General features: G+C 48.3%; 3 protein-coding genes across 11 annotated transcripts; all 3 read right to left on the bottom strand.

Moving 5' to 3' along the window:
- Positions 1–2,805: 2,805 nt before the first annotated feature.
- On the bottom strand, positions 2,806–3,423 carry LOC108080993 (uncharacterized). The gene has a single exon (XM_017175918.3). It carries the CDS (start codon positions 3,265–3,267, stop codon positions 2,932–2,934), a length of 336 nt encoding a protein of 111 aa, XP_017031407.1. The 5' UTR covers positions 3,268–3,423; the 3' UTR covers positions 2,806–2,931.
- Positions 3,424–9,911: 6,488 nt separating this feature from the next.
- Irk2 (Inwardly rectifying potassium channel 2) lies at positions 9,912–14,590 on the bottom strand. Of its 6 annotated transcripts, none has more exons than XR_001770947.3 (6): positions 14,219–14,589; positions 13,586–13,830; positions 11,171–11,445; positions 10,332–11,114; positions 10,155–10,265; positions 9,912–10,094 (listed from the first exon to the last, which is right to left on the bottom strand). XR_001770947.3 is itself a non-coding variant. In XM_070287146.1 (5 exons), exons 2-5 carry the CDS (start codon positions 13,828–13,830, stop codon positions 10,003–10,005), a joined length of 1,395 nt encoding a protein of 464 aa, XP_070143247.1. In that variant the 5' UTR covers positions 14,280–14,590; the 3' UTR covers positions 9,912–10,002. The 6 variants fall into 6 exon arrangements, 3 of the variants coding, with proteins under 3 accessions (XP_070143247.1, XP_017031844.1, XP_017031845.1); XR_001770948.3 differs by having other exon boundaries at positions 10,155–10,262; XR_001770949.3 differs by lacking the exons at positions 13,586–13,830; positions 14,219–14,589 and adding an exon at positions 13,189–13,416 and having other exon boundaries at positions 10,155–10,262.
- A 2,357-nt stretch (positions 14,591–16,947) lies between these two features.
- On the bottom strand, positions 16,948–26,054 carry LOC108081218 (juvenile hormone esterase). 4 transcript variants are annotated; one of them, XM_017176293.3, is made up of 8 exons: positions 26,017–26,054; positions 23,618–23,788; positions 20,068–20,172; positions 19,106–19,242; positions 18,148–19,046; positions 17,897–18,066; positions 17,549–17,829; positions 16,948–17,491 (listed from the first exon to the last, which is right to left on the bottom strand). In XM_017176293.3, exons 2-8 carry the CDS (start codon positions 23,777–23,779, stop codon positions 17,302–17,304), a joined length of 1,944 nt encoding a protein of 647 aa, XP_017031782.1. In that variant the 5' UTR covers positions 23,780–23,788; positions 26,017–26,054; the 3' UTR covers positions 16,948–17,301. The 4 variants fall into 4 exon arrangements, with proteins under 4 accessions (XP_017031782.1, XP_017031783.1, XP_017031781.1 ...); XM_017176294.3 differs by having other exon boundaries at positions 25,965–26,035; XM_017176292.3 differs by lacking the exon at positions 26,017–26,054 and having other exon boundaries at positions 23,618–23,815.
- Positions 26,055–27,068: the final 1,014 nt, after the last annotated feature.

Here is a 27,068-nt window from a genome sequence, read left to right as displayed (position 1 = left end):
TGACGGACTGCCAGACTGACGGACCGACAGACCTGTGCTAACTGGCTGGCTTGTGGCTGTCGCAGAGCATGAATGAAGGCTTGTTGATGTTGTGACAGCTCCAAAAACTGGACGGGCTCACAGACATGTTAAACTGCTTTAATTACTCCGGCCAGGCCAGCATGTGTATGCACCTATCTACATATGTACGCTGCTGATTTTCGGTCCATAGATTTATGAGAATTTATGCCGCACCCAGTTGCAGTCGCAGTCAGAGTCACAGTCACAGTCGCAGATACAGATAACTGTTCGCGTTCCAGTTTCGAGAGCTGCCCTTAGCCAAAAGGAAAGTTTGACGGGGAGCCTATCCCGGCTGACCCGCAAATAGTTCCATTTCGAGCGGGGAAACAGCATTTGACGCCCACGCGAACACGAGCCACAACAACTGGCCCACATGCTAAATGCCCACCCTTCCTTCCTGTCCAGCCTCCGCCCTCGCTCTGGCTCCTCCTCGGCTGCAGGGGGACTTTGATAAATTCCGCACAAACACACGGGTAATTTGAATAATGAGGCGGGGGCCGCGGCCAAGTTAGGGGGCATCAATCTGTCAACGCCGCGACGTCGCATTCTGTTGCATGCGCATGCGCACAGTTTGAGTTCGATGGGTTGCCTGCCACTGCCACTGGCGGCGGCGTCCAGGTCCGCATCCAAGACAACCGGCCATCGCGTGCCGTCGGCTTAAGCTGCGGCTCCTGGTCCCGCTCCCGCTCCTGCTGCTCCCCAGCCTGGCAGCCGCAGTTGTTCGCCGCGTGGGTCGTCCCAGTCTATCAATTAAACAAAGCGGCGTGGCGGCAGCAACAGCAACATCAAATGCAAGGCCGGCACGGCTGCCAGGTACCCCAATAGGACAACTCGAGGTAGGAGACTTCAGGCCCAGTCCCACTCCCGGCTGGACCCGATCCGTCCCGATCCGGCCACCCAAAACGCTGCTCCAGTTGCCATTTGAGCAGCGCTTCCGCGCTGTCGGCCAGGGCAACCAGTTTATATCTGCTGTTTGCCGGTACTGAGAAAAATGTCGTTAAATAATGCCAATTAACTAAGCACATTTTATGTTTCTATAAATTATATCATGAATAAAATTGAATTTGTTTTGATTCCATATAAGAAATTCTTCAGTTTAACCAATATAATTTGTTTCCTGCTATCCGTAGATCAATTTAAGTCTTGTTATTTTTTTTCACTGCAGCCGCTTTGTTTGACTTTGTCTGGTTTCATTTCGTTTTGTGTGTTTCGCGGGTCTCGTGCAGGACAAACATGGAGCATTATTTAACGACACAATTCGTGCAACTCCCACGCATGCAAACGGCAACTCCAAGGAAAACAAAGCCCCCCGAAAAACGAGGCGAAAAGCTGCAATAAAAAAACCAAACTGAAAGCGAAAAATGCGAATTGAGGGTCTGAGGTCTCCAGTCTGATGGCTGATGGCTGGGCTCTTAACTGATGGCCCAGCGACCGAAATTGGCACAAAAATGTCACCGGCCTGCCATGGAGATCGGGATGGGGCTGGGTCTGGGGCTGGAGAGGATTACGGGGGATCTCGTGAATCCATCGATCATCGGCGGGAAAATGTCAAATTGGTTTATCAGCCCACAGGAAAGGCGGCTTTAATGTCAGTTTAGCAATTTGACAAATGACTTGCGATAATAAAAATGCTAAAAATGTGGCACGTCGCGAGGTGCATGCGCGTTCATTGAACCCTGGCTCTAAGCCCGGCTAAAACCGATCAGCGGCTGTTATCGATAAGACCGCGCTTGTTGGTAGCTTGTTAGATCACATGTAAGCGTGGCTCGAGCCCGAAGATTGACGATCGCAACGACGACGATCGTGGCCATCGCCGGACATGGACATTCATAAATCGGCTGTATCGCATTTCAGTAACCACTGCCACAAATTACACGCAGCCCGGCGACAAGGGGCATTAATAATTGCCCAGCTAAATGCAATATCGAAGCCCCGAGAGCAGGCTTATCAATAAAACTGTTCGCCGGCCACGCCCGCACACACGCACTGCCAAAAGTGCGGCGGCTCCTCGGGCTTCGGCTCCGGCTCCCTCCTCCCTCGGCGACTGCAACAGCGCCAGCGATACCGATTCCGATTCAGATTCCGATTCCAGGATGACAAATTGCGCAAATCCATGAGATAGTTTTTGGCTCTTAGCATTTGCACGATCGCCGGCCGGCCGGCCGTTGCATAATGTGCCGCTTAGATTTGTATCTGCTGCATGCACCATGTTGTTGACTCAAAACGCTGTCAAAATGGCCAGCCAGAAATGATTCGTGCGATAAAGAGTCAAAAAAGACAACGGCAGGCAAACAAATGCAACAAATTCAGCGACTTACGAGCTGTGGATTGGGCTAGGCCTGCGCCTGCTCTGGCTTCTGCTCCTGCTTCAGCTTCTGCTCTGGCTCTTGCTTCTGCTCCACTGACCACTGGCCGGGCATGGACATTTAATAAACATTTTTGCACCATTTTTCAGCCGCCCGTCCGGCTGCTGCGACTGCCGCTGTCACTTCGGCTAATGGCCGTCGTTAGCTGTTCATCTGCGCCGGGCTTATCAATTTATCAGGCCCGGCCCCACCGGCATTTAGCCAGTCTAAGCGTCTAATTAAGTTGCGCCAGCACGAGCAGATACAAATGCTGATCGATGGCAGAACCATCGCAGGCTTAGCGGTTACAGATGGACGAGGATGCAGACGTGGAGGTGAGTGAGGAAAGATGGCGATATTCAAGAACATGGTCTGATCGGGAACTATATTCAAGAAGTTCAGGCCAAATTTTTTACATTTTTAAGTGTTGCGAGCTAACGAACTTTTATAAAGTAGTTAACAAGGATTAACAGTAAATATACATTTAACACAAATAAATATACAAACAAATAAAACGAAAGGCGGACTAGAATTCAGTTCGGTGGCTATTTGTCTGTCTGACCTCCCGAAACAGTTGCTCAAAGAACCGGCACTCCTGCTCCGACAGAGTCAGCACTAGCGTGTCCGTCTGCAGGCCCAGTTCACCCGAGTCTGAATCTGCCTCGGCAGAGAGGGCATAAAGAGGATGTGGAATAGAGGGCTGAAAGTCCGTTCGGAAGTCACGCCGGCAGAGCGGACATCGAGAGTCCTGGCCCAGCTTGAGATATCGCTCGAAGCACTCCGCGCAAAAGGAGTGGCCACAGGAGATGCGACGTGGCGCTCGCTGTTCATCCAAGCAGAATATGCATGGACTGGAGGTCATGGTCGGGTTGCAGTTGCTTCTCTGGCTTTCGCTTTGCTTACCAACGGCCTTGAAATACAAAATATACAGATTTCCTTGTATGGTGAATGCTGAAATTCTGAATTCCAACTTCGCTTGAATGACATTTCTCTCCGGCCTGCTTTGCCACTGGCTTGTGGTATTACTCGATTAGGGTTGCTTGGGTGAAATTAACATTTTTAGAACTGCTAAAATAAACCCTTAAAATCTAAGCTTAAATATTTTAAATACTTTCATATAACACTCTAGATATTGGAACTGAAAAGGTCTATTGGTGAGACTTAATACAAGGCTTAAATTCGATCAAGAGTCGTGATTTTAATGATGCGAGGCCCAAGACTTGGTGCAGACATGTATCGATAACAGAGCTGGCCTGGTAACACCTCTCAACTTCATCCCAGCTGCACCCAGCTCAGTTCTTGATGAAGTTCTCATTCAGATCGTGTTCGGATCGCCGCGACTCGTTCCCAGGCAGCTCTTTTGCATAATTCCATTTAATCTCGGCCAGAGTTGAGGGCAATTTTCAATTTGCCGTGCCGGCGACGCTCCTGTGGCTGTTATTGTTAATATTGCCATTGTTGTTGCCGGCACAGCCGCCGTTGTGTTGTTGCCATTCAAATTGCATTCAAATCAATTACATTCGAACTAAACATAATTCATGTGGTATGGGTTAATACAACAAATTACAACTGACATTTAAGCAGAAACATGAAACGGACAATTTAACATGAGCGCGGGATGAAGGCAGAAAGAGCCCAGGCAAAGGAGAGATATACGGCGAGCTCGGGCTCAGCAGCGGCAACTACTTCTGGGGCTGGCTGACTGGCTGGCTGGCTGGCAGGCATCAGGCATCATATGCTGCGGCCGAAAAAAGGCCAAAAATATATGTACGAAATTCGAATATACAAAATCCGAAAACAGAATTCGACTTGACTGGAGCCCCACACCAAATCGCAGCCACTCGGCCCGAGCTGGGCCGGCCAGCAGTGAGCAATCAAGGCAGGGTGACCTTCAGTATCCGCAAAAATGAAAATAAACAAAAAGCCAGAAACGACACGAAAAAAGTGCAGCCCCACACACAGGCGAAACAACAATAAAATTCTTTTCTCACGATTGTTGACTTTAACACTTGCAGGAAAAAACCAAAAGCCTTACAAAAATACGGACAAAAACATACAAAACAAAAAGTTAAGAGTGCGAGTGGCGTTCGAGAATTCACTGTCATTGCCTGCGAGTCTGAAATTAAGCCCCACAATGAACACAATGAAAATGAGCTACTGCCGCTGGGAAGTGGCTGCCGGTTCCGCCGGCGACAAATTTCCGAGCTGCGATCTCGAGGCGGAAGAAGACTCTCCAGCTCCGGGGCTGGCCCAAAGTGCCCTGCTCCACATGCATTTCAATGGAAGCGAAATCGAAGCGGAGATAAATGTTCTGGCCGGCTCTTGTTTTACTTAATTTTATGTGCTTTGCATATTTTCGCAGGGCCGGACATTAAGCATTTAGCCTGCGTGCCGAGCTCATTTATTTGCTGCAGTTTCTGTTTATCGATTGAATGCATTCTGGTTTTGCCTTCTGCAATTAAGTGAAATTTATGTTACTGCTGGTTCGTCGCTTAAGTCTTTTGTTTGTGGCCCGCGCGCCAAGGCACGTAAATTGCCGAAAAAGCCGCAGAAAAATGCGTTTCCTACTTAGCGTGGGCAGACAGTAAGCCGGCTGAAGCCCCCGCGACCTTCCCCCGCTTCCCTGACGACCCTCCCCTGCGCCACCACTATCCCGCTCCGACAGGCCAAGCTCTTGGCTATCCTGCTAGCCAGCTCCTCATTTTAATCCGCCGCGTTGGTGGCGTGCATACATAATGCATAATTACCGGTTTCACTTTTCTCTCCGCTGGATGGCTGCGATTATCTTGGCATGCCTTGGCGTTTTTATTCCACCGAACAGATATTGTATTTTACAGGCACTGCGGTTTTATTGCCTCGCTCGTATGGTTTCTTAATTTTTAATTTTTATGATGTGTTAATGGATATTTCTGTGACATGACCTCCTGGCGTGCCGTTGTCGTTCGTCAAGCCTGTCCGCCGTCCCGTATTAAATTCAAAGCCAGAAGAAGGGGAAACAGGAGCTCTACGAGGGGGAGCCGAGTTCGAGTCCGGCATTATGCAATCTGCGACTGTAATTGAAGCTATTTAAAGCTCGTTACACGGCAAGGACACGGCTGCGGATTCGCAATCAGTCAGGCAAGGGCGTTCATCCCGAGGGGCTGTCAATCAAGACTGAGGCCGGGCTTAGTGCTGCATCGGGTGGTGTGGTATCCCTAGGTGGCGCCCTCCGCTAGCCACTCGGCCATTTGGCCAATCATCGCAGTTAAGTGCGCTTCACGCAACCGAATGTGACCCAGTTCCGGCTCGAAGCGGGAATCGACTTGTCGCTCAAATTACACGCACAGAGCCAGGTCTTCGGCCGGGGAATGATTACAGGGCCCAGGGCGTGCAATTTGCATCAATAAAACTGCGAACAGAGAACTGGTATCTGGAATCTGTGCTCCGCAATCTGGGATCTGGAATCTGGACTCTCTGCTGCTGTAGGTCAGTTTGCAAAGGCAGTCCGGACGGCGTTGATATGCTGCCTGCTTCTGCATTCTGCATCTGCATTCTGGGTCTTCAATCAAGTGACGATGGGCGCAAACGAGCCGCCACATGACCGCAGATGGATTCCAGGGCTGTCCAGCCCATCAGACGCCCCTCGGCCACTTTCATCTCGGCCGCGATTTATCCCCAGCTCCGCTTATCGAAGACGAGCCGCGGATTTGACGGGTGTCGGAGCCACCAATTGACCGGCCAATAATTACTTTCTCTGCGAGTGGGCAACGACTGTTATTGATTTCGGCTGATTGCCGCCATAATTTTATTATGCATCATTAAGATAAAGCTGCCCTCCCCGGCCATTTGCAAATTGTTTACGGCTTATGGAAGCATCTTGAAAATGCTCAAATCTTCAAATCTCCACCCATTTCATCTTGCGCCGAATCTGAGACCTTTTTCACAGGCTCCAGAAGCCAGACTTTCCAAAACAAAAAGCCCAAACATTATGATGTGCAAATGTGAAAGGGCCAGCTGAGAATATCGGAGGGAAATAAAATTATACATTATTGATAACCCAAAGCAAGGGATTTCCATTTGAATAGGAGGCCCCCAAGCCGCAGAATGATTCATTAGCTTAATTTTAGCAAGTTATATTGCCTAGTTATTACAAGCCACCGGTGAGGTGAGGTAGGGTTCTTGAACCCTTCGGTCAAGCTCCCAGCTTCGTCAGAAACAATCAGGCATGAAGGTTATAATTTTGAAAAATTAAGACGGCTCTTTATCTGGAACTCGTTAAAGCAACCATGAAGGATAAGCGTGCACAAATTGAGCATCAACTTGAACTGACTTTACCCATTACCTTTCCGCCGAAATAAGACGAGAATCCCAATAAATCGGGCCTATTCGAACTGAAAAATCTCTAATCAGAGCGCCTGCTTCAGAGCCTTACAAAGGGATAATAAAGAACCAAAGGGCCCTTGCCCTTTTATAAACACTGGCGCATCAAGTAGAAGTTTTTACATTATTGTGCAACTCTTTTTTGTGCCAGTTGAAGTCCGCTAAATTAACTTCACTTCACATCAAAAAGCCACCAAAATAATATAAATTCACAGAGCCCGGCGAGCCGGGAGGGGAAGCTGCAGCGTCTCCGCAGACTTCAAGTGTTATTCTCTGACAGTTCGGACGTCAACTTTAAAGTGAGATCTGTCATAAAAGAGCCTGCGCCGCTTTTGATTTTGATATTTTTGGCGGCTCTTCGCGAAAAAAGCGATCAGAGATATATATGGGGGAAAAGGCTGAGAGCCGAGATCTGAGAGCTGCGAGACATGCAACTGCCCAAAAATGTATGCAGATTTTTAATTAAAGCGCGTTATCAACAGAGCCGGGCCAGCAGCGAAACGGCCAAAATAAAAACAACGCAAACCGGTTGACCCGATAGCCAATTTGGTCGGGACTTGGGGCTTGATCGTTTTGATCGCTGCGTCGTCTTGGAGTGGCACTTCCTTAATTGGAGCAAGCATAACAACAAGTGCAAGCGCTAATTTATTATGTTATTTAATAAATATAATTAATTAGGAAGAAATACCAGAGAAGGCCTGGAAAACCAGCTTCAGCAACCGCATAAAAATTACTTAATAATTTCCCTCAGAAATAATTAATATCAATATTATTCAGCCTCTCCGCCCGAGGGCCGCATCATCATCGAGTCGGGCATGTCAGCGGCAACGGCGTGTTAAGCATTATTTCGGCTGGCCCTTAACCCCCTCCTTCCACCCGGTCGCGACATAAAAATGCTTATTACCTACAACAGAACATGTACCACGCCCCGAGGCGACTCACAATTATATATATACTCTCTTAAATATTGTTGCCCCAACGAGTATATAGTAAGGGCTCTCGAGGTAACTTAAATCAATTGCGGCATATAGCGGCAGGGCTCAAGCTGCGACCGAAGTCTGAGGAAGATCTCCGGCCCGTTCGCAACGCTTGAGTAATTTTGAATTTTGCGGCTTTTGTCCTTAGTGGCAAATGACTTGGACTTGGAGTTGGCTCGGATGCTGCCGGCTCCTGGCCAGCGCTTTATGGCATTTTATGCTACTTACGCTGCTTCTGTCCCCGGCCAGGCCCGCTCTCGCCGCCGTCCCCGAATGACCGTAATTAATCAATTTGGCCAAAATGGCAGCGGAGGCCTTACAGATTGGTCAACGGCAACGTCCGTGTAATAACAATGAAACCAGCGTGTGTGCTGCCGACTCTCGGCCAGGCTTGTACTCATGCATATCCGCACACCATAAATTATGTTCGCACAGGGTTAAGCGCATTATTTAGGCATTCATCACGCGCTCTCCCCAATCCCGACCCCGAGCCCGAGCCCGAGCCCGATTGCGATCCTTAACCCGATCCCGTTTCCAGTCCCAGGTCCCGGTCCGAGCCCGAACCCCAGTCTCTCGGCCACTGTGCCGTGTAATAATTTTTGAAATTTATGTAAACAGTGTTGATTATGGATGAGTTATGTAGCATGTTCTACCTTTTGTTTTGTTCGCACTGCCGGCGCAGTTAATTTTAAGCTTGTTTTGCAACTTCGTTTATCAGCTCCCTGCCTCCAGATCTCCCGGCGAAAACCCACCTGAGTCATCGTCCAATTGATGTCTTTATTAGGCCTCGGTCGCTGTCGCCACTTGGCTGTCAAATGTTGAAGACTGGCTTTTGGTTTTTAAAGAATATTTTAATAGAAAGTTGCATCCATAAGATATAAGTTTTTTATTAATATCGCTTGTATAAATATATTTTATTTATTTGCTATAGTTTTCGCTGGCAGATGTTTCCTTTAACGTCAACTCCGAGGAGCTTGGTCAGACCACGTTCATGCATCGTTCGCGTGCTTGATCAGCACATTAAAAATTACACGAAAAATAGCTGGGCCCGGCTGACAAACGTTTCTCGGGGGCAGCGCGGGAATTATGACCTGCGGGCCGGGCCAAGTGGCTGCAGCCATTTGGGTGGCGCCTTTGTCTCTCGCTGGCGAAACGTGCCACAGTCGGAGTCGCAGTCGAAGTCGAAGTCAGAGTCACAAATAGTGCCACATGCGGCGCTGGTTGCCTGCAACGTTTCATGCGCGAATAATATTTTAATTCTGTCGATCAGCCGGCACGTTTCGTCGAAGCCAATCACAGAGCCATCGACATGTCCCCGTGCGCCGAGAGCGACGCATGTCACCCGCCTGCAGTTGTGGGTGCTCGACTCGGGCTAATGGAGCTCTTAAGCATGCGAGCTGATAAAAGCGACAAAACATTTAACAAGTAATTAAACATAAAGCGCGCCCCACATGACTGCTGGCTGGTTCTGCCGCGCGGCCATAACTGTAACTGCAATTGGTCCAGAAAGTGGGTTAAGGACGCTGCACAGCACTCAGCGCCGGAGCTGCACCGCTGCACTCCACCCCCTGGGACAGCCCCCGCCTTTGGCAGCCAACATTCATTTCGATCTCGCTCGCGTTCCTATTTATTTTTTGCTGGGTTTCTCAGATTTTTTTTCGGGTGAGTTGTAATAGAGTTGCTGAAATTTGGCATTGTATTTATGGCCCAGGCATCTGACCCACACCCACATTTCATTAGATATCCACCCTGGGCGCGGTGATAAATGCGATAATAAATATTCGAGTTGTTTCCCTGCGAGTGTTATAATTTAGTGTTGATTAGTTTGCGCAAATAAGAGTTATTGATTCAATTTCAATTAAAAGGATATGAATGTTTCGCCTAGGCGCCGGCTCCCCGCCGGAGCACTCACCCAAGTCCACTTGCGGCTCGCCCACGAACAAAAGACTGAGGCAACGAACTTGTTTCGCAGAGTGTGTGTTTGTTCGGCTCTTTTGGCACCTCTCTTCAGGCACCAGGGCATTGATACGGCCCGGTTATTAATGATGCCTAATGAGTGGGTTGGACCCAAAACCGCGCAGCCGCAACTGCAACTGCCACTGCTACCTGGCAGCGAGCGGGGCAATTATGTGTCATTTGTACGAAATCCCAGGGACATGCAATTTGGGTGTATGCTCAAGACTCGAACTAAAGCGTTTATTAACTTATTTTCGTAGGGGTGCCAGTAGCTCGCTCGCAAGTGTCAAAATAGTCGGGTAACTCTACAAGGGCACCGAGAGCTGCCAGCGCAGGCGATTGGGATTCCCGGGGAACTGATAGCCAGAACTGGAGCTGTGTATCGAGGAGGGGGAGGCTGAAAGGGAAAAACAGACCCTCAAGAATTGTCATCCTGACAAATACAAGTGAAACTCACATATAACAATGACGCTTATGAGCTATGCCAACACATGGGACAAAACACTGCGTTAGGAGGCCTGATCGGAATGGTTGTGGGACAGTTGACGCATGGTAAAGGTGGTTTCTGCTGGTGAAAACGGGACAAAACACATGGTAACAGCACATACTCAGTGGAAAGTGCTCCACGGCCTACCTGGGGTGCGGAAGCCCTCCTGGATCTTATAGATCTCGTTCAGCTCCCGAGCACTGCACAGGGGCGTATCCACCTGGGTGGTCTCGTTGAAGCGACCGTAGTCGATCTCGTAGGCCTGCAGGTCCTTGTTGTACAGCACCACCGGGTCGAAGCGGTGGCCCCACAGGATCTCAGTGTTGATGTAGCTGGACCTGGCCTGGGTGCTCTGGCCGGTGGACTCCACGGTGCCCTCCAGTATGACAACAATTTCGAATTTGTCCTGCAGCATGTCGGTGGCGTTCAGGTTGTACAGCGGCGAGTTCTCGTCAATCTTGTGCTCAATGACCATCGGCCAGATGAAGAACAGATCCGAGCCGGAGTCATCGGTGCCAATCTCCAGCTCCGTGAAGTACTGAGTCATCACCTCGCCCTCCTTGGTGCTCTTGGTGCGAATCAGCTGAGCCCTCACCCCAGCTCCGATGATGTGGGACTTGCGCATGTCTCCCACCCTAAACATCAGCGACAGGCAGCCGTCCCGCTGGCAAATGACCGCGTGCTTTGAGAAGAGCAGCGTCTGAGCCCGTTGCTTGGCCCGCGTCATCTTGGCGAACACTATTCCGGCCATGAATGCAGAGGACATTACGCCGTAGATGGACTGGAAGCACATCATGAAGATGGCCTCGGGACACTCGGGCGAGGTGGTGCGCACTCCGTAGCCGATTGTATGTTGCGTCTCGATGGAGAACAGGAAGCAGGAGGTGAAGCCGTCAATGGCGGAGACACAGGGCGCCCAGCCAGACTCCTCTGGAGAAGTACAAATAATCAAAAGGCTTACCATTACTTAATGCTATCTTCCTTACCCTGGTTATCCGGCAGATGAAGCTCCTCCAGATCGCCGTGTGTGTAAATGATCAGCCACCAGATGAGCGCGAAGAAGAGCCAAGACAGAATAAAGCTCAGGGCGAAGGCCAGCAATGTCCATCGCCATTGCCAGTCCACCATGGTGGTGTACATGTCCTGCAGGAAGCGCACGCGACGCCTTTGGAGGTGCTTCTGCACCACGTTGCAGTCGCCATTCTTGAACACAGCACGTCTGCGCACTCGACGCATGCTGCCAGGCCGGAAATTGCGAGATCTGTGGAAAAATAAATTGCATTTAAGATGAATGCCTAAAAGTGTGCTATGAAATCCTGTTGGCATGGCTGTGGCTTCTGTAGGCAATATTATTTTTGGAAAATTATAAGTGCTGGATTAATAAATAAGAGATAAGTAAAAAGATAACGAGAAACGGAATCTGAAGTTTGTATACCCAGCAGAGTGCCATAGGATCATGGCATTGAATCAAAAATAGATCATAACTAAGCAAAAAATGCAATGCACAAAGTTTTCTAGGTTACTTTTTAGATATATATAATATGACCTCCTCTGAAAAACCTTTTATAAGTAGACTTATTTTAAGATACAATTAACGAGACGTTAGTGTAACCTTCAACATTCCTCTGCTGTTATCATTTCATTGCCATGTAATTTCTATGATTTATGCAAGCGTCAGCTGCAATTGGATGTCTCGACATCGTGTTTTTTAATTTGCTTGAATTAACTGTGCGCTCAGACACTCGTTCTTTTTGGCCAGGCCACACGAGAAGTGCATCTAATTAACAGAGCCAGCAGGCGGACTTTAGACGAAATCAGAGCAATCGCATCCCGACTTATGGGACTTAATTGCAGCTCACCCACCGATCTTTTGATTTATTACCCCGACCTGTCACAGCTCGCTGCGGTTTAATGGGGCTGGATCGGGACACCCACATGGGGACTGAGCTCAATCATCGCCGGACTGGCAGTCGGTCACCTTAACCCCGCATTGACACCCGACACTTGCAGCGCGAGCAGAAGTCGATTAATTGGCATTGTGCCGATTGCATTAATGCCCGCTAATCAAATTTAGTGCCTAACTGGCTATATATACGCCATGTGATTCATCTTGCCGCCTCGCAGTGTGTCTCACTTAATTCTTCATTGTTTTCACTCAGTTGAGCGGCCCACGCATTAGTCAAAAATAGGGAAGAATCTCTGAAGCTGCCGTCGCTAAACGGAGAAGGAAGAGGAAGCTACATATCTCCGGTGGGAAACCTTCTGCCCAACCGTTTAGCGGCTGACAGGTGTGGGAACGAGTGGGAACACGATTCGGGAGGCAGCACAGCCTAATGAATCGCACTCGTAACGCGCCCCTAAATCAAGCGACCTGCACTGCAATCTGCAGTCACTAAACAAACCCCTGCCGTGGGCGTAGCCATATAAATTACAACCGCAAACGGCGGGCGGCGTTCCGCTAATCAGCTAGACAAAAAGCCAGCAAAGAAGATGCGACAACGTGACACTGACGGACGCACTGACGCACAGCCGCCTGCCGATGATTGAGCGGCTGTCGGCAAGTTCAAGTTGAATGTCAAGCCCCTTGACGAGCTAATTACCGCGCGGAAACTCTGGGCCATTGGCTAATTGCTGAGCGGAGCTCCTATTTCTACTCAAATTTGGGATGCCTCACGGGGAGGAAAAGCCCATGGGGTTATGTTCCGGTTTCTAAAAGGAAGTATTTGCCTAGATACAATGGATAAAATAAATAATAAATAAATATTAACTGTTTGCATTCTAGAGCCTTTTGAATTTTAAAAAGTGTACTTGAAAATTTCTAAATATGAAAAATTATGTTCATAATTCATTTCTAACTATAATTATTATCCTTTTCATATTAAACTTTGGAAAGTCGTTTAGTTTGTAGAACCTCGTAAAATATTAATACCAAAATGAGGAAAAATTATACTTTTAGAAAAAAAAACTCCTATATCTCTCTGCTATACTCCCTAGAAATGCGCACCCCTTGGCCAGCGAATGGCTAGATCCTTTGAGCGCCTCGTAGTAGACTCCCGCCTGCGAGGGCGTGTGCGAGATGCCGCGCATGTACTGTCGCTTCCACTCCTTCATGTGGGCAAATGTCTCCTCCTTGTCGCCGGCGCCGCCGCCGTTCAACGTCTCGGCATCGGCGGGGTCCTGCAGGACCTGGACATCGCTGAGCGGAACCTGCATCTCGCTAGACGTTCTAACTTCGCGCTTTCAAATCAAACTGAAGCTCCTCGCCCAGCCATTACGCCCAGGCCAACGTCAGAGAGCCCCGAATTTGCCCAGCCAATTAGAGACGCTCTAACTAATGGCCCAATTATTGACCCAGTCACTTAGCCACTTGATCGGGTAAACAGACTACCTGGGAAACTCACCTGCAGCTCGGCTGCCGCTGGAACCCCTTGCCATTTGCGGAGAGGCCGTAGAAGCTGGTCGGCCGATTGGGCACTATGGTGATGGGGTAGGAGTGCGGGTTGCTGATCACGCTGTCCAGCGAGTCGGGATCCGCCTCGATGGCCTTCTTCAGGGGCTGGGCTGCCTTGTCGCCACCATTGGCCTGCGTAGTGGTCGTCGCCGTCGAGGTGGGCGCCGCCGAGTGGCTGGAGAAATTGAAACGCATCTGTGGGAGGTCGGTGTGATAGCCTTTTCAATTAAATTGCTTGGACGAGGTCGGGTGAGTGCCGCCTCGAGTGGGCAAACAGAAACTTGCGATAAGTGCAACCCAGGTGCGATAAATCTATTTTACTATCGTCGGCATCAGCGTCAGCTGATTTGCCCAGATTTCTGCGAAGCAAACTGATCTGCTATCAGACTGATGGAGTCACGGGTAAGTTATTTTATTTTATTTGCATTATATATAGTGTAAAAATTAATTCGGGCAGCTCCCGAAGTTACAGCAGCACTTCCTCAACCCGTATGATTTTTCACACCCTCTCAGCACTTTTCACAAGATTCGAGGCGAGCACTTGGGCCTATAGCGAACCCATTTGGAAAATCTGCGCACGCACCGTGAATTCTTTGATTGAATTTCGCCCGTTCGGCACGTTTCAGCTTAAGTAGTTTTAGCACCTTCTTATGAGCCGTCAAAATGTTCAATTGATTGACACTTTTGAACCGATCAGTTGTGGATGGCCATATTGTTGTACCAAAGAGTTTCAATCGCTGTGGGTTGACACCAAAATATTGTAACTATTTTGACGAGCTATTCCGCTTCATGGGTCGGCGCGTGTCGGGACTGGAATGAGACGACTGGAGGCCGCGAGATCACAGGGCACTCGACTCCGAGCCCACAGAAGCCGCAGCCACAAAGCTACTGGATCGGCGAGAGCTACGGATCCGCAAGTCTGCCCAATGGATTAAATGACGGCCGACTGAAAGAACATTTTTCAAACTAAACAAAAGTTGTGAGCAGAAAGCGAAGCGCTGTAAATGAGCTGCTGGCACACACACCCGCGCAGGAAGAGAGAATTACACACACCGCACACACACCGCCCAGAGTCGGGTCGACACTTCTCACACTGCAGATTGGCGATGCTCTCACAGATACAGTTACCGAAAGATACAAGTTGTGGCTTGCCGCGGAATAAGTTCAATTGGAATGATTCGTAAATTGAAAACGAAGCGGAAGATAAGCGCGATAAGCTCATCTTATCTCGCGGCGGAGGAGAGAAATCAGCGGCCAGACACTTCTCAATGCAGGCGACCTTGGGCCTCCGTGAGCAAGGGGTGGCGTATGCGTAATATTCTGTGCCCCCCTCAAGTGTCGCAATATCGATCGGCCAGGGCCCGGAAAGCTCTGATTTATCTGAGATGGGTTGGGATGGGAGAAGTTTCTGAAATCTCTATTTGCATAGACGGTGCACACAATGGCCCTCGTTCGCATCTTCATTTAATTTTGAGTACAAGGTGGCGTATACGTAATATTCGTGTGTTTACCCGCCACTCACGCGCAAATCGGCTGCATTGTGCAAACACAAACAGTGGTGACGTTAATGGCAGAGATATATCCCAGCAGCGTTATGTCCGCCGAGGTATTGCTGGGGGGCAGTCATCGGGAAAGTCACGCGTAGTTTCTTTTTATGGCTTCCAACCAATTATAACCGATCACCAACGCCGTAAATCACTGGCCATTGTGACGACTACAAAGCCGAATTTAACACCGGACAACTTTAAAAGAACAACTTATAATTTAGAGTTATGAAGTCTAGATCCACTCTACAGTCCTTAGTGAATCCATAGCTTCTCCACCCTGAAAATATTTAGTGAAACTATGGTTTATACCGGACTGCTGACTAGACCAGCTTGTCGTTGTGTTTGGCTTTTAATTGGTAAACAATTAAGAAAATTCGCTTAAAATCGGTGAGGAAATGTTCAAAATTACTAGGAAAATATTAGAAAAACCCCATCTGTGTGTGTGGCTTGAGCTGATTCTAGGTGTGTGACCTGCTGATCTCCCCTGGGGCACCCAGTCCAATGCAGACACCTCAATGCTCTTCCGTCATTCCTGTCGCATCACAATTTATGATCCACTAAATCCACTAAACGCGGATGAAGAGCGCCCAAACAGCTGGGATAATTGAATAATCAGCTTGGTGGCTCAGTGTGTGTGCGACCCCCGGAGAAATATATATGCGAGTGACCAGAGCCGCCGTCTCCGAAGCCCCCTTTTCCACATTCCCACCCCATTAGGGGTGGCTTAACTTGCGCCAAGTGCAAATTTGTAGTCAATCATGGTGCCACTCCGGTGTCCAGGGGTGTTAATTAGCGTTTAGGTCCGCACAGAGCCTCCAGCGGGGCGGCTATTTCTGTAATGGTCAACAAATCGATTCGGTTGACTTTCCCAATTAACCCCCCTCCGACAGATTTATATATTTATTGCTAAAATTATGCGAAAAGCTGCGTTTGGCGGGATGGGGCTTTAAAATGGTTCACGTTTGCATTATGCAAGAGCGATGCGGCTTTGCTAGATTTTATTAAACTATTTTGATTCGTTTGGAAGTGAAATAATGAGCTAGAGGGAGGCCTTTCGAAGAAGATAAACGAAGAATTTTTTAAAGATTAAATTACAATAGTTTAAACGAAAATTGCATGGTAACCTTAACACTTGTACCTACAACTACCTACTATTTTAAACTTAATATACAAAAAATATATTATATTAGAAACATAACATTCCAGGTGGTCGTTTTAAACACTCTTATTTGTTTCGTTAAAGTGCACATATCTAAGAAAACTTTGACTGTGAAATGAAATTAATTTGCGCCCTGTGCTTTATAGACCTGCGAAATAAATTAAAGAAATTTGGTTTTTAAAATCTACGTTTTATTTTCACAGTGTAATGTAAGCAGTTTTACCAAGCAGTTTGTTAGCACCAAGCAGTTCGGTCAAGCAATGTTATCGAGACCAGCACTGTTGAAACCCCAACTAAAAAGAATAGCAAGTGCTACAACCAAGATTTTTGAACTGCTTTCCGAACTGCTTGCTTTACACTGGGAAAATAAAACGTAGATTTTTAAAACCAAAAATAAAAATTATTTTTTTCTCTTTCCTTCAATCTCAGTCTTTGTTTATTAATCAGTCTTAGACCGCTCCAATGCCTTTATAGACTCGGTAAAAATGTCCCTATAGAATTTCTGTATTTCTAGGTTGGGACATTGCCAGATCATTCCTTTAGAACCAAGAAAAAGCATTCAAATAATAAAATATTTCTTTTAATTTACAAAAACATCGTGTGCCAGTGGATGGCGATAGACTGTGACTATTTACACTTTAAGGAAAGAAAGAAAGAAGTCCTGACTTTAGGCATGGGTGTATACAGTGTGTGTGTGTGTGTATGGTGAGTGTAGTTGGGAGGGGAGGGGGGATAAATGCTGGAACTCTTACAGACTAGGTGCTAAAAATATAGCTAATCGTATAGCTAACGATTCCTACGAACTACGAAAATTGTACAATGAAATTTGCATTTAAATATTCTGGGTTTCGCGCGATCTTTCACAAAATGGCAATACGAAATGTGTGCTTGTGGCGTGAATGTGTGATGTAAGTGTGATGTAAGTGTGTGTGTGAGTGTGGTGTGTGAATTGTGGTGTGTTTACATGGCAGCACCGTTGTAGTGCTGATACATCTCGTCCCAGAACCTCTGGCGCTCCGGCTCCGGATTCGTCTTCATGGCCAGATTGGCGGAGATGTCCATGTAGTTGAGACTGTTCATCACGTTGGTGGGGTCAATGGGCGCCCACTTGGTGGTCAGGTAGGGGTCCTCCGTGTCTGGCGTGGGAGTGCTGTAATAGAAACCTTTTTAGTCGATCGAGATCTAGGGATTCGGCGAGATTTCTTACCCGTATTTGGCAAAGTTCGTCCACATGCGCACCATGCGGTTCTTGACCTGCACCTCCATTGACTTGGGGTCCAGGCTCAGGTTGAAGAAGCCGAACTTGAAAAGGTAGCCCAGCTCGTCGCCGTGACAGACTCCGGGTCTCGGAATGCCCAGCATCCGCTTGTACAGCCCCAGGGCGCCGTCGAAGGAGAACCTGTACATGTACACCGGCGCATTGCCGTACTTGGCGTGGTTTCTAGCCGTGCGACGGATGCCCTGCAGGAACATGAGATCGGTGAGGAGCTAAGGAACGGGGGAGATGGTTTTAATAAGCTTTTGGATGTTCAAAGCTCTTCAGTGGAGTACACACCGCTATCATCTCGTCCACGGACTCAATGCCCACGTGCTTGTTGCCCAAGTAGAAGGATCTTATCTCGCGCGTAACGCGATCATGGACATGCGTCACATTCAAGTCCTGCGGCACCAAGCGCCCAAAGTCGTTCTCAATGATGCTCAGCAGTTGCGGATTCTTTCGCAGTCCTGGTGGGGAAATAATAAAGAAGGATGTAATATTCAGTCCCTAAAGCTAATCCCAGCTTATTCCTTCCACCTTTCACTCACGTCTTATAAACAACATCGCCTCGTGCGTGTTGTAGCCCGTCATGTAGGCCACGTCGCTGTTGAAGTTCTGTGTCTGGTACATGTCGCTGGGGTGCTGGGTGAGGAAGGGCTGCTCGTAGAACTGCTCCTCCTGCGAGTCCTGGTTCCAGTATCCCTCCACCACGGGCACAAATGGCAGACCGATGTTGTTGCGCTGATCCTCGGCTGTGATCGTCGTAGGCGCCGCCTCCACTAGCTTCATGGCGGGCACACGGCGGAGGAAGTCGAGAATTTCCTCTGTCTTATTGGCACCCACGTAGCCCAAATTGGCGGCCAACCGGGCAGCTCGCTGGCTGGAGCTGGCCGACATGGACCAGGGGTTCAGGGCTGAGCCGCTCTGGGAAATGGCGCGGTGGAACAGGCCCTTGGACAGGGGCGAGAGGAGCAGCAGCTGCACGGAAGAGGCTCCCGCTGACTCTCCGAAAACGGTCACCTGATTGGGATCCCCTCCGAAAGCAGCGATGTTATCTCGCACCCACTTAAGCGCCAGCACCTGGTCCTTGAGTCCCTGGTTTCCAGGTGCATCGGGACCGGCTGTAAGGAAGCCCAGGGGACCCAGTCTATAGTTCAGTGTAACGAGGACTATATCCTCGGTCACCAGGTAGTCGGGGCCATAGAGGAAGGAGTTGCCGGAGCCAAAGGAGAATCCTCCGCCATGGAGCCACACCATCACAGGCAGCTTGGGCTGCTCCCCGGAGTCCTCCTCCTTGGGCATTCGTGTGGTGAAAACGTTGACGAACAGGCAATCTTCGTCGCCCTTGAAGGTGTCCAGAATCATGTTCTTGTGCGGACAGCTCTGGCCTTCCCGGGAGGCATCGCGAATGCCGGACCACGGCTTCTCGGGTTCAGCAGCTCGGAATCTGGGAATAGGAATAAAATCGTTAATCTTGTAATTTGGAAATTAGATATGTTATCTTACCTTCTGGCTCCTGTCGGCGCTGCGCCGTAGCGCATGCCCTTGAAGCTGTAGTAGCCTCCACGCTCTCCCGATCGGTATTTCTGGTAGCGACCCCGAACCTTGCCCAAAGTCGTGGTGGCCACGATCTCTCGCTCTTTCTGTAAACGAAAATAAAATGTAAAGATTATCCCGTATCAAAGCTGAAGGTTCTTGCCACTGTTAGTTTACTTATTTATTCGAGAAATCCTACTTTGCAATATCTTCTTGTGAGTATTTGCTAAATTTTGCTAATTTGCTAACCGGCTTCTGCATTTCAAGATTCTACCGACCATTTGTCATTGAAAATGGTTAAGCAAATTAAACATTTAAACTTTTAAGCATCTTTGCTTATTTTGGCCTCTAAATCTATTAGTTTATGGTCTATTGGTCAGTTTAGGGTGCTGGCTCATAAGAGGTTCTAAGTGAATATTACGCCAAGCAAACATAATTTGCTGCACCAATGACCACTATGTAAAAAAGCGAATCCACTCTAATGCCCACTAATTTGTCTACCACTTGTGAATGCCGAAAGATCCGAGTTGCGCAACCAATTTGCATCGGAGTGCGAAATTCTACTCTGGGCGAGTAGAACCGGCGCAGAGAAGTATGCCATGTGCCATGTGCAGTGCAAGAGTTTCGCAACCAAGTCGGTCAATGGCCAACGGCCAATGGTAAATGGCCAAAAAACCAAAAAGCCAGTTCTCGGCATCGATCAACTCGATTGCCCGGTTTGGGGGGCGGACAATTGTCAGCTCTTTCTCTGGTATTGAGCACCGCGACCTCAGCCCCGAGCGGCAGTGGCACCTGCATCCACATCCATGTTTGGCCAGCTGGCTGGCCACGTTCAAGTTGAGAATTGATTGGCCACTTGGCCTAAAGAGGCTCTAACCGCTGGCATTTGTCGTGCCCGTAGTTCAAGGACGTGGCCTGAGATTGAGACTCACCCGCAGAGATCGCACCACCTCCTGGACCACTCGCATGGCTCGCGACGGCAGCAGCTGGACGAGCGAGTTGGGATGTGAGGTCAGGGTCTTCCAGGCTGTAGTCTCCTGCAAGAACACGTAAGAAAAATGGTTAGTAATGGGGAAAATTTTAGAGAAAGCATACAAAATATGTTTGGATATAAAATAGTTATAATTATTGAAGGTCTTTTAGAAATCTGGGAGTGCTCAATTATTATAGAAGATAATTTAAACAGAATATACTTATGCAAAGAATTCAAAGTATTTATTTTAAGGGTCTCATTAACTTCTGTGCAACTTGAAATAAAACAAGATCAAAGAAGATAAATAGCCGCAATTAAAAGTTGAGGATCAACTGCAATCATTCTGTTTTTTTGCCCTGCGTTTAACAGCCATTTACAAAACATGCTGCGGCGCCTTGTGCAAAAGCTCATGTCCAGTTTGATCCAATGCCCGATGACAATTTCGGGGCTGTCCGATTTGTAAAGCGGCGTTAACTGTTAACGGGCAGGGCAACCTTCACCGACTGCGCCGCGTCGCTTAATTGAAATGCCATTTGCATAACTCGAGTGCTCGGCTGGCGGCAATTAGGCGGGAACGTCGGCGGCCGTCTGTCTGTCTGCCTTCGTCCGCGAAATTGGCCACAATGGCAGTCACGTGCTGCCGGAGGAAACGCCAATCTCGGGTTCCCAGGCGCCCACGGGGCGTGTGTCCCCAACCGAAATGTATCTGTATCTGTAAGTGATTCCGTATCTGGCGGTGAATCATGACACAGTTAGACGACGACGAATGCTGCTGCTGCTGTGGAGCACCGATTCAAGTTCACCTTATACGACTGTTGTTATGCTAATTACGCCTGCCGCACACTCTGCCCAGAGTAAATATTCGCAGAGCGACCGAAATCGAGCTCAATTGCTGCAAGGTATTCGGGCTTCGTCTTGCCGGCCCAGACTCTGTCCACGTCCGTATGCTAATGTGGGTGTAGCTGGTTTATAACAGTTTTCCATTAAGCCCCGTTCCGATCGATGTTGGCTTTAATTATAACTGCTTAATGCGCTTGTTGGCGATAACAAGACACGCAGTTCGGCTCAAGAAGTGGGTCATTGTTCAAGGCGTAGGAAAATAATTAAGGCTTAAAGATCTGTCAATCAATCTGGCTGCCAGCCAAATTCCAAAGCCAATCCTAGGATCGGAGCTGCTCGAATATGCAAATGGAGGAGGGCTAGCCGAACGCCAGTTGCATTGCGAGTCTCGCATAAAATTTTGCCACTTACAATGCAACCATTATGCAATGGGGCGCGCTTTCACGCCACGCTCGAAAGCCAAAAATAAATGCGAAATGAAATGCATGTAAAAGGCAGGTATAGAAAGCTTCGATGCAACAATGCATCGGCCGCCGAATTGAAAGGTTGCATAAGAACCAAATGGAATACGAACCGTGGTAGAACGGCCCGCTTGGAGGATTTGGCGCATGTCCAGTGACCCGGAAGAGTTTTCGCTTTTTTCCCCATTTCCCGGCGATATTGTTGTGGATCCAGCCACTGGCGATGGCGTTGTCGATGTGGTCGTAGTGGTCGTAGTGGCGATTAACAAAAGCGCTTCGGCTGGTAAATCTTGCAAATCACTGCTCAGAGACCCCCAGCCCAGCCCAGAGCCCGATCCCGAGCCCGAACCCTCCTCCACCTCGGACTTTCTCTTCGCTGTGACTGTGATCCACTGGCCAAATTCATTCGGTCGCTGCACACAAATTGCCAAGACAATTAGACCGGTGGCCAGCACAAGAGCCGCGATCGCCGCGGTCGCAAAATTCCGGGGACAGGCCATCGTGGCTTCGATCGTTCACAGGCTGTTGGCTGTGCTTTTGTTTTATGCAACCGTTTGACAACCGCACAAATTCGCAATGCACGGCACTGTGGAGCCGTAAACTTTGATTTATTGAACTCGCGTCGACGGAGCAGTGACAGACGGAGTGACACTGGGAAGCTGTCACGGCTGAGACTCTGGGCACCAGGGATCAACGCGTTTGCTCTTCCGCTAACAACTTGCAACTTGCGCTTTCAGCCGTCTGAAGCCTTTTGAGCCGAGCTCTCTAGCTGCGCTGTGAATTAAATTCCACTTGCTCCTCGATTTTCCTCGATTTTCGCTTTGGCATGGCAGTCATTAAAGTACCTTAGGTTTTACAAATTGAAAACGGGGTATGTCTAGCTGGGAACAGGTTGTGAATGAGAACTATAATAATTTAAATATAATATATATAAATTCCCTCAAAGATAACATTATTATTTATAATTAGCATTATTCATATGGGCAGTTTCAGTTTAAATTCATTACATTTCCTGGGTATCTAGTTGTCGTATCGCCTGCTAAACTGAAAATTTGCCATCTTGCTAGAGCTGCACTTGTTATAGTCTGTCCGTCGGTTGTTCAAAGTTTTAAATACATTTTTTGGCTGTGTTTTGTTTATTTTTCAGTGCTTGTAATCATTGTTTTTATGGCCGGGTTATGTAAGGCACGCAATGGCTTAGCACAGAGCGAACATTTGGCCATTGTGCTTTCGTGGTCGTGCATTCTCTACAACCAGTTGTTGGCCAGGCTCGGTGCCGATGTCGGCCGTTTATCAGTCAATGTTATCCGACCGGCAAACGGAAATGTTTCAGTTTTTAATTGCCATATTTATTCAGTTATGGCCTCATTATGGACATAATGTGCTGATTGAGGGCGATGGAAATAGTTTAGTTTTCGGTTTTGGATCGAAAAAAGATAATTCTGTCCACGTGATTATGGGTGCTATAAATGGGCGGTGCGCTGCATCTGAGTTGATTTAGCTATTGGCAAGCGGCAGCATTGGATCATAAAGGCCGTTCTTAACCACCAATATTCATTCAATATGTGGGCCAAGTGTATTGCCAAGTCGTTTTGGGTCTTTGCACTCGGCTAATATATTCGTAATGTCATCAACTGCATTGGAATATTAATTGATGCCCGGGAGATTCGGATCCCCACCCGTGACCTTCCCTTCCCCCGGGCCGGTGTTTCGGACCACAAACTGCCTAATTAGCAGGTGCCAAGCCACCAACTTTTCACGCGCTTCACTTGGCCCATAAAACAATAGAACTCCCCTTGCAATTGGGCATTTGGCCAGCTCGGCAGTATTTGCCGTTCGGTGAGCCATAAAGTCCATTAACGGGCACATGTAAATGCAGTGACCGGCAGCCGACTTGGCTTAAACACACGGCAACGAGCCAAGACAGTGGCTCTGCGTTCATTGCGGCTACCTGAAGACACGGCGAGGTGTTGAGTTACTTTCGGGGCGGCAACAAATTTGCGACACGATGTCAAAGTCACACTTGGCCACTTGTGGCTTTGATTTAAATGCCAGCGTAAATGGTAAATAGCCGAGTCAGCTGAATTGCTCGAAATGGGCACGCTCCACAGAGCTTCTTTTGTCCCCGCCAGCAGCACTTAATTTATTCTAAGATATTCCAAGATATTGACAAATACATTCTACATATATCGGGGTTCTTGAACTCACCTTTAGCTGGTTGGATATCTTCCCGGCACGTGCTATGGCCGTGCCAAAAGTTGACGGAGCGATGGCAATCGAGCAGCTGGGATCACTGAACAGGAGCAGAGCCAGTCCCAGGAGCAGCAGGCTCAGAAGCGGTGGCCATCTGGTGGTCGTCATCGTGTGCATATACTTCGACTGGGTAAACAAATCGGAATAATGCATTAGTCGGTGGTCCGTGTTATGGCCTAATGTGTTTGCCAGCGTCAAAGCCAAATTTGTAGTCGCGGGCACCGATCACCGAACAGCAAACACCGAATATCGAATCGAAGTGCGCAACGCTTCTGAGCCAACTTCTTGGTCATGGCCAAGACAAAGACGCGAATGTCAACAGCTCGAGAGACGAAAGACGGCGGGGTCGGTCTCACAGATCTTGCGCTTGACTCCGAGTGAAGTCGTCTTGGCTCAAAGCAGCCACCAACTCGGCTCAGCTGGCTCAGCTTTTCCAGCCCCGGTCGGCGGTGGTCTCAATTTATATTGCTGGCGATTATTTTCGAATTTGCTCACTGCGCCGGTGCTTGTCTTGAACTAATACAGACATTATTCAATTTTGCTTCAGCAGCGCTGTTTTTATTGCCGCTTCGGTTTCCCTTACGGGAGGTCACAAAATATTTTGCATGCTCACAGGGCGTATGATTAATTAGGAATTCATTTCGTTGTTTATTTCACATTATGAGCGTGCATAAATATGAATTTGTTTTATTTTTTACATAAAAAGACAGACTCAATGACAATGCGCTGACTGGCTGGCTGAATGGCGAGACCGGAAACCAGGCCGGGAAGGTCTCAAAGAAGCTAACGAACTTTTTTCGTGACCATAAATCTGCTAATCACCCGAAATGGAAAACTTCTGCCCGACCAGTAGGGTGTTAATTCCACTAACTAATATTTCCGCTTCCTTAAAATTGACGGCTAACTGGGCCATAACACATATAGCCAGTAGGCACGCCCCCCGGCAAACCAGTAACCCACTGCCACTTCCTTCTTTTCAAAAGCCACGACATTGCTGGGGGCCTTTTTTTTTTTTGCTTATTTTTAGCATTTATATCTTACAACTTTTTACTATTTTTACTATTTTTAGTCATTTTTCTCTCTGCTTCTCTGAGCTCTCTGAGCAATTTGTTGTTATGACAATGCCATGGCAACACTTGCACTTTCCTTGAAAGTTGTCCGACCAGCTGTCGTTTCAGAGAAACGCAAAGAGAAAAACAGAGAGACCGCCGGAGAATCGCATCGCCGATCAGCTGGCGGCTCTTCTCTTGGCCATAAATCACAGATATGCAGATATGATTACACGAAATGTGTTTCATATGCAAATTGGACTTGGCTTTGCGCAATGCCGCATTCGTCGCGATTGAAAGCAACTATTCCAATAGCAGAATGTGGCTATTTTGTAATGGCCTGGCCAATTGAAGAGCTGGTCAGTGTGCCAAAAGAGCGTCGAAGAGAGCCACCAATGTGGGTAAGTGGGGAAAACTCAGCTGGTTGGCGGGGGAAAAGCAGCTGACCGGGAGCCGCTGGCTGCAAATGCAACTGGGACTGGGATTCAGGCCGAGATCGGGACGGCGCGGGAGATGGCGGAGACTTGGCCTGGAGCCGGCCAGACGGGCTTACGCCTTACGTAAGCGGCGAGCAAAACAAAAAAGGTAAATATTGACTGAGAAAAAAAAAAAACAGAAAAAATTAAGCCAAATAGCTGAGGCGGAGAGCAAAGCCGAGGCGGAGAGAGGTGTGAGAAAGCGAGAGTTGGCCCACTGATCATTGGGTCTTCGGATATCTGGGCCTCTGGCGTGTGGATGCGTTCAAAATGCCCATTTAGCCGTAAGTCGCGCTTGGCCATTATGCAAGTAGCCGGCACGGAACGGCTGCCAAAAACGGAACTAATTCGAAACTATTCGAAATTCGCCAGAGGCATTCCGCCATTCGCGGGGCATCTGCCTGAAAATGTTTGTTTGTGTTGACGCATGGCCGCGGCGTTTCATTAACAAAAGCTGGCTGCGCAAATATTACAGCAGGCAAACAGACAAATATTTGACACACATATTTTGGCTGAACCCTGTTCAATGACTCAACAAGTCGCCAACTGCAGTGCACAGTTTTCCACGGACAAGGCAGTTTTGTGGGGCAAATACTCGCATTCCAACTGCCTCAGAGACTTTAATCTAGGTTCTGACACTCAATCACTTCTTGGCTAAGACACTGCTGGCTGCATTTTCTAATTGGTTTCGCACACTGAGCAAGTTCAAGTTTGTGGCTCGAGTCTTTTGCCTGCCACTTCGATTCGATTTCATTCGATTTGACTTCTTGTTCGGACTTCGGCTTGGCTTTCAGTTTCAGCTGGAGGTAAGCTCGGACTCTGCGCGTACCGGAATGATTCGTGCTTCGCGTTCGACTGTCGCCGACGAACTGAGGCTGCGACTGTGCAGCGGCGCGCTTAAGCGTCAAATTGCCCCGGCTTCTGCCTTAACCCACGGGCTGCCGCGCTCTCCGCGCACCGCTCTGGCATGCCAATCACGGCCAGCACCCGCCGATTGTTTGATCTCCGAAAAGGGGTTAATGCCACGAGATGGATTCGGGGCTAGAATAACTTTGAGCTTCTCATGCACACAAAGATTCGCTTAAAGTGAATCCAAGAAAGAATGACACCAAGAGCTCGGAGAAATTGAAACCTAAGGGCAGCCTTAGTGTAAGCCTACGCTTACTTGCAATAATCAGTAAAGACTATACAATGTATAAATGTAAATGTATTACTATATACATATTTAATTAGTTTTGAATATATAGCCTTTGCTTTAGATGAGCTTCCGAGTCTATTACGTCCTCCCAAATCACACTCTAGCTGTGGATATACCATTAAAAGTTACAAATGATGTGAATGATTTGTATAATGTTCGGCTAATGATCGAAAGGGTATCCCCGCTGCTGCTTCGCAGCTTCGCTTTCGGCAGCAGATTAACAGTTTCTTTGAAACTCTGGCCTAAGTTATGGCCGTACTCATTCCGTCTGCAGCCACGCCGGCCCGCGCATAAATTATGCAAAACTATATTTCTATTTCAATTTTCGGCAATTGGTTGACTACCCAAAACAGGCGTATTCTTGGCCAAACGGTGTCCAACATTTTGGGCATTTGAGGCACGCAGCTGAAGCTCGGCTCGTTTGCCTGAAAAGTAAATAAATAATAAAGATATTTGGGCACGTGAAATTGGATGGAGCGACGCTCTCGTTTATGGCCCCGCGGAAAAGCAGTTGACACTGAGTTCAGTTCAGAGTTGCAGATGTAGATGGAGAGGGCCGGTCTCGTTTACCGTTTGAGATCAAGGATGCAACTAATAATTTGTGGCACAATGAGCCAAGGCAATGGAAAATAAGCTGGCGTTTTTGGCAATGAAGTGACAACTGCAGAGGCAGAGGCGAGCAG

Source organism: Drosophila kikkawai, chromosome 3R (genome assembly GCF_030179895.1).
Source record: "Drosophila kikkawai strain 14028-0561.14 chromosome 3R, DkikHiC1v2, whole genome shotgun sequence".
Lineage (NCBI taxonomy): Eukaryota > Metazoa > Arthropoda > Insecta > Diptera > Drosophilidae > Drosophila > Drosophila kikkawai.
Note: the sequence above shows the minus strand (reverse complement) of the source record. Positions and strands in the feature narration are given on the sequence as shown.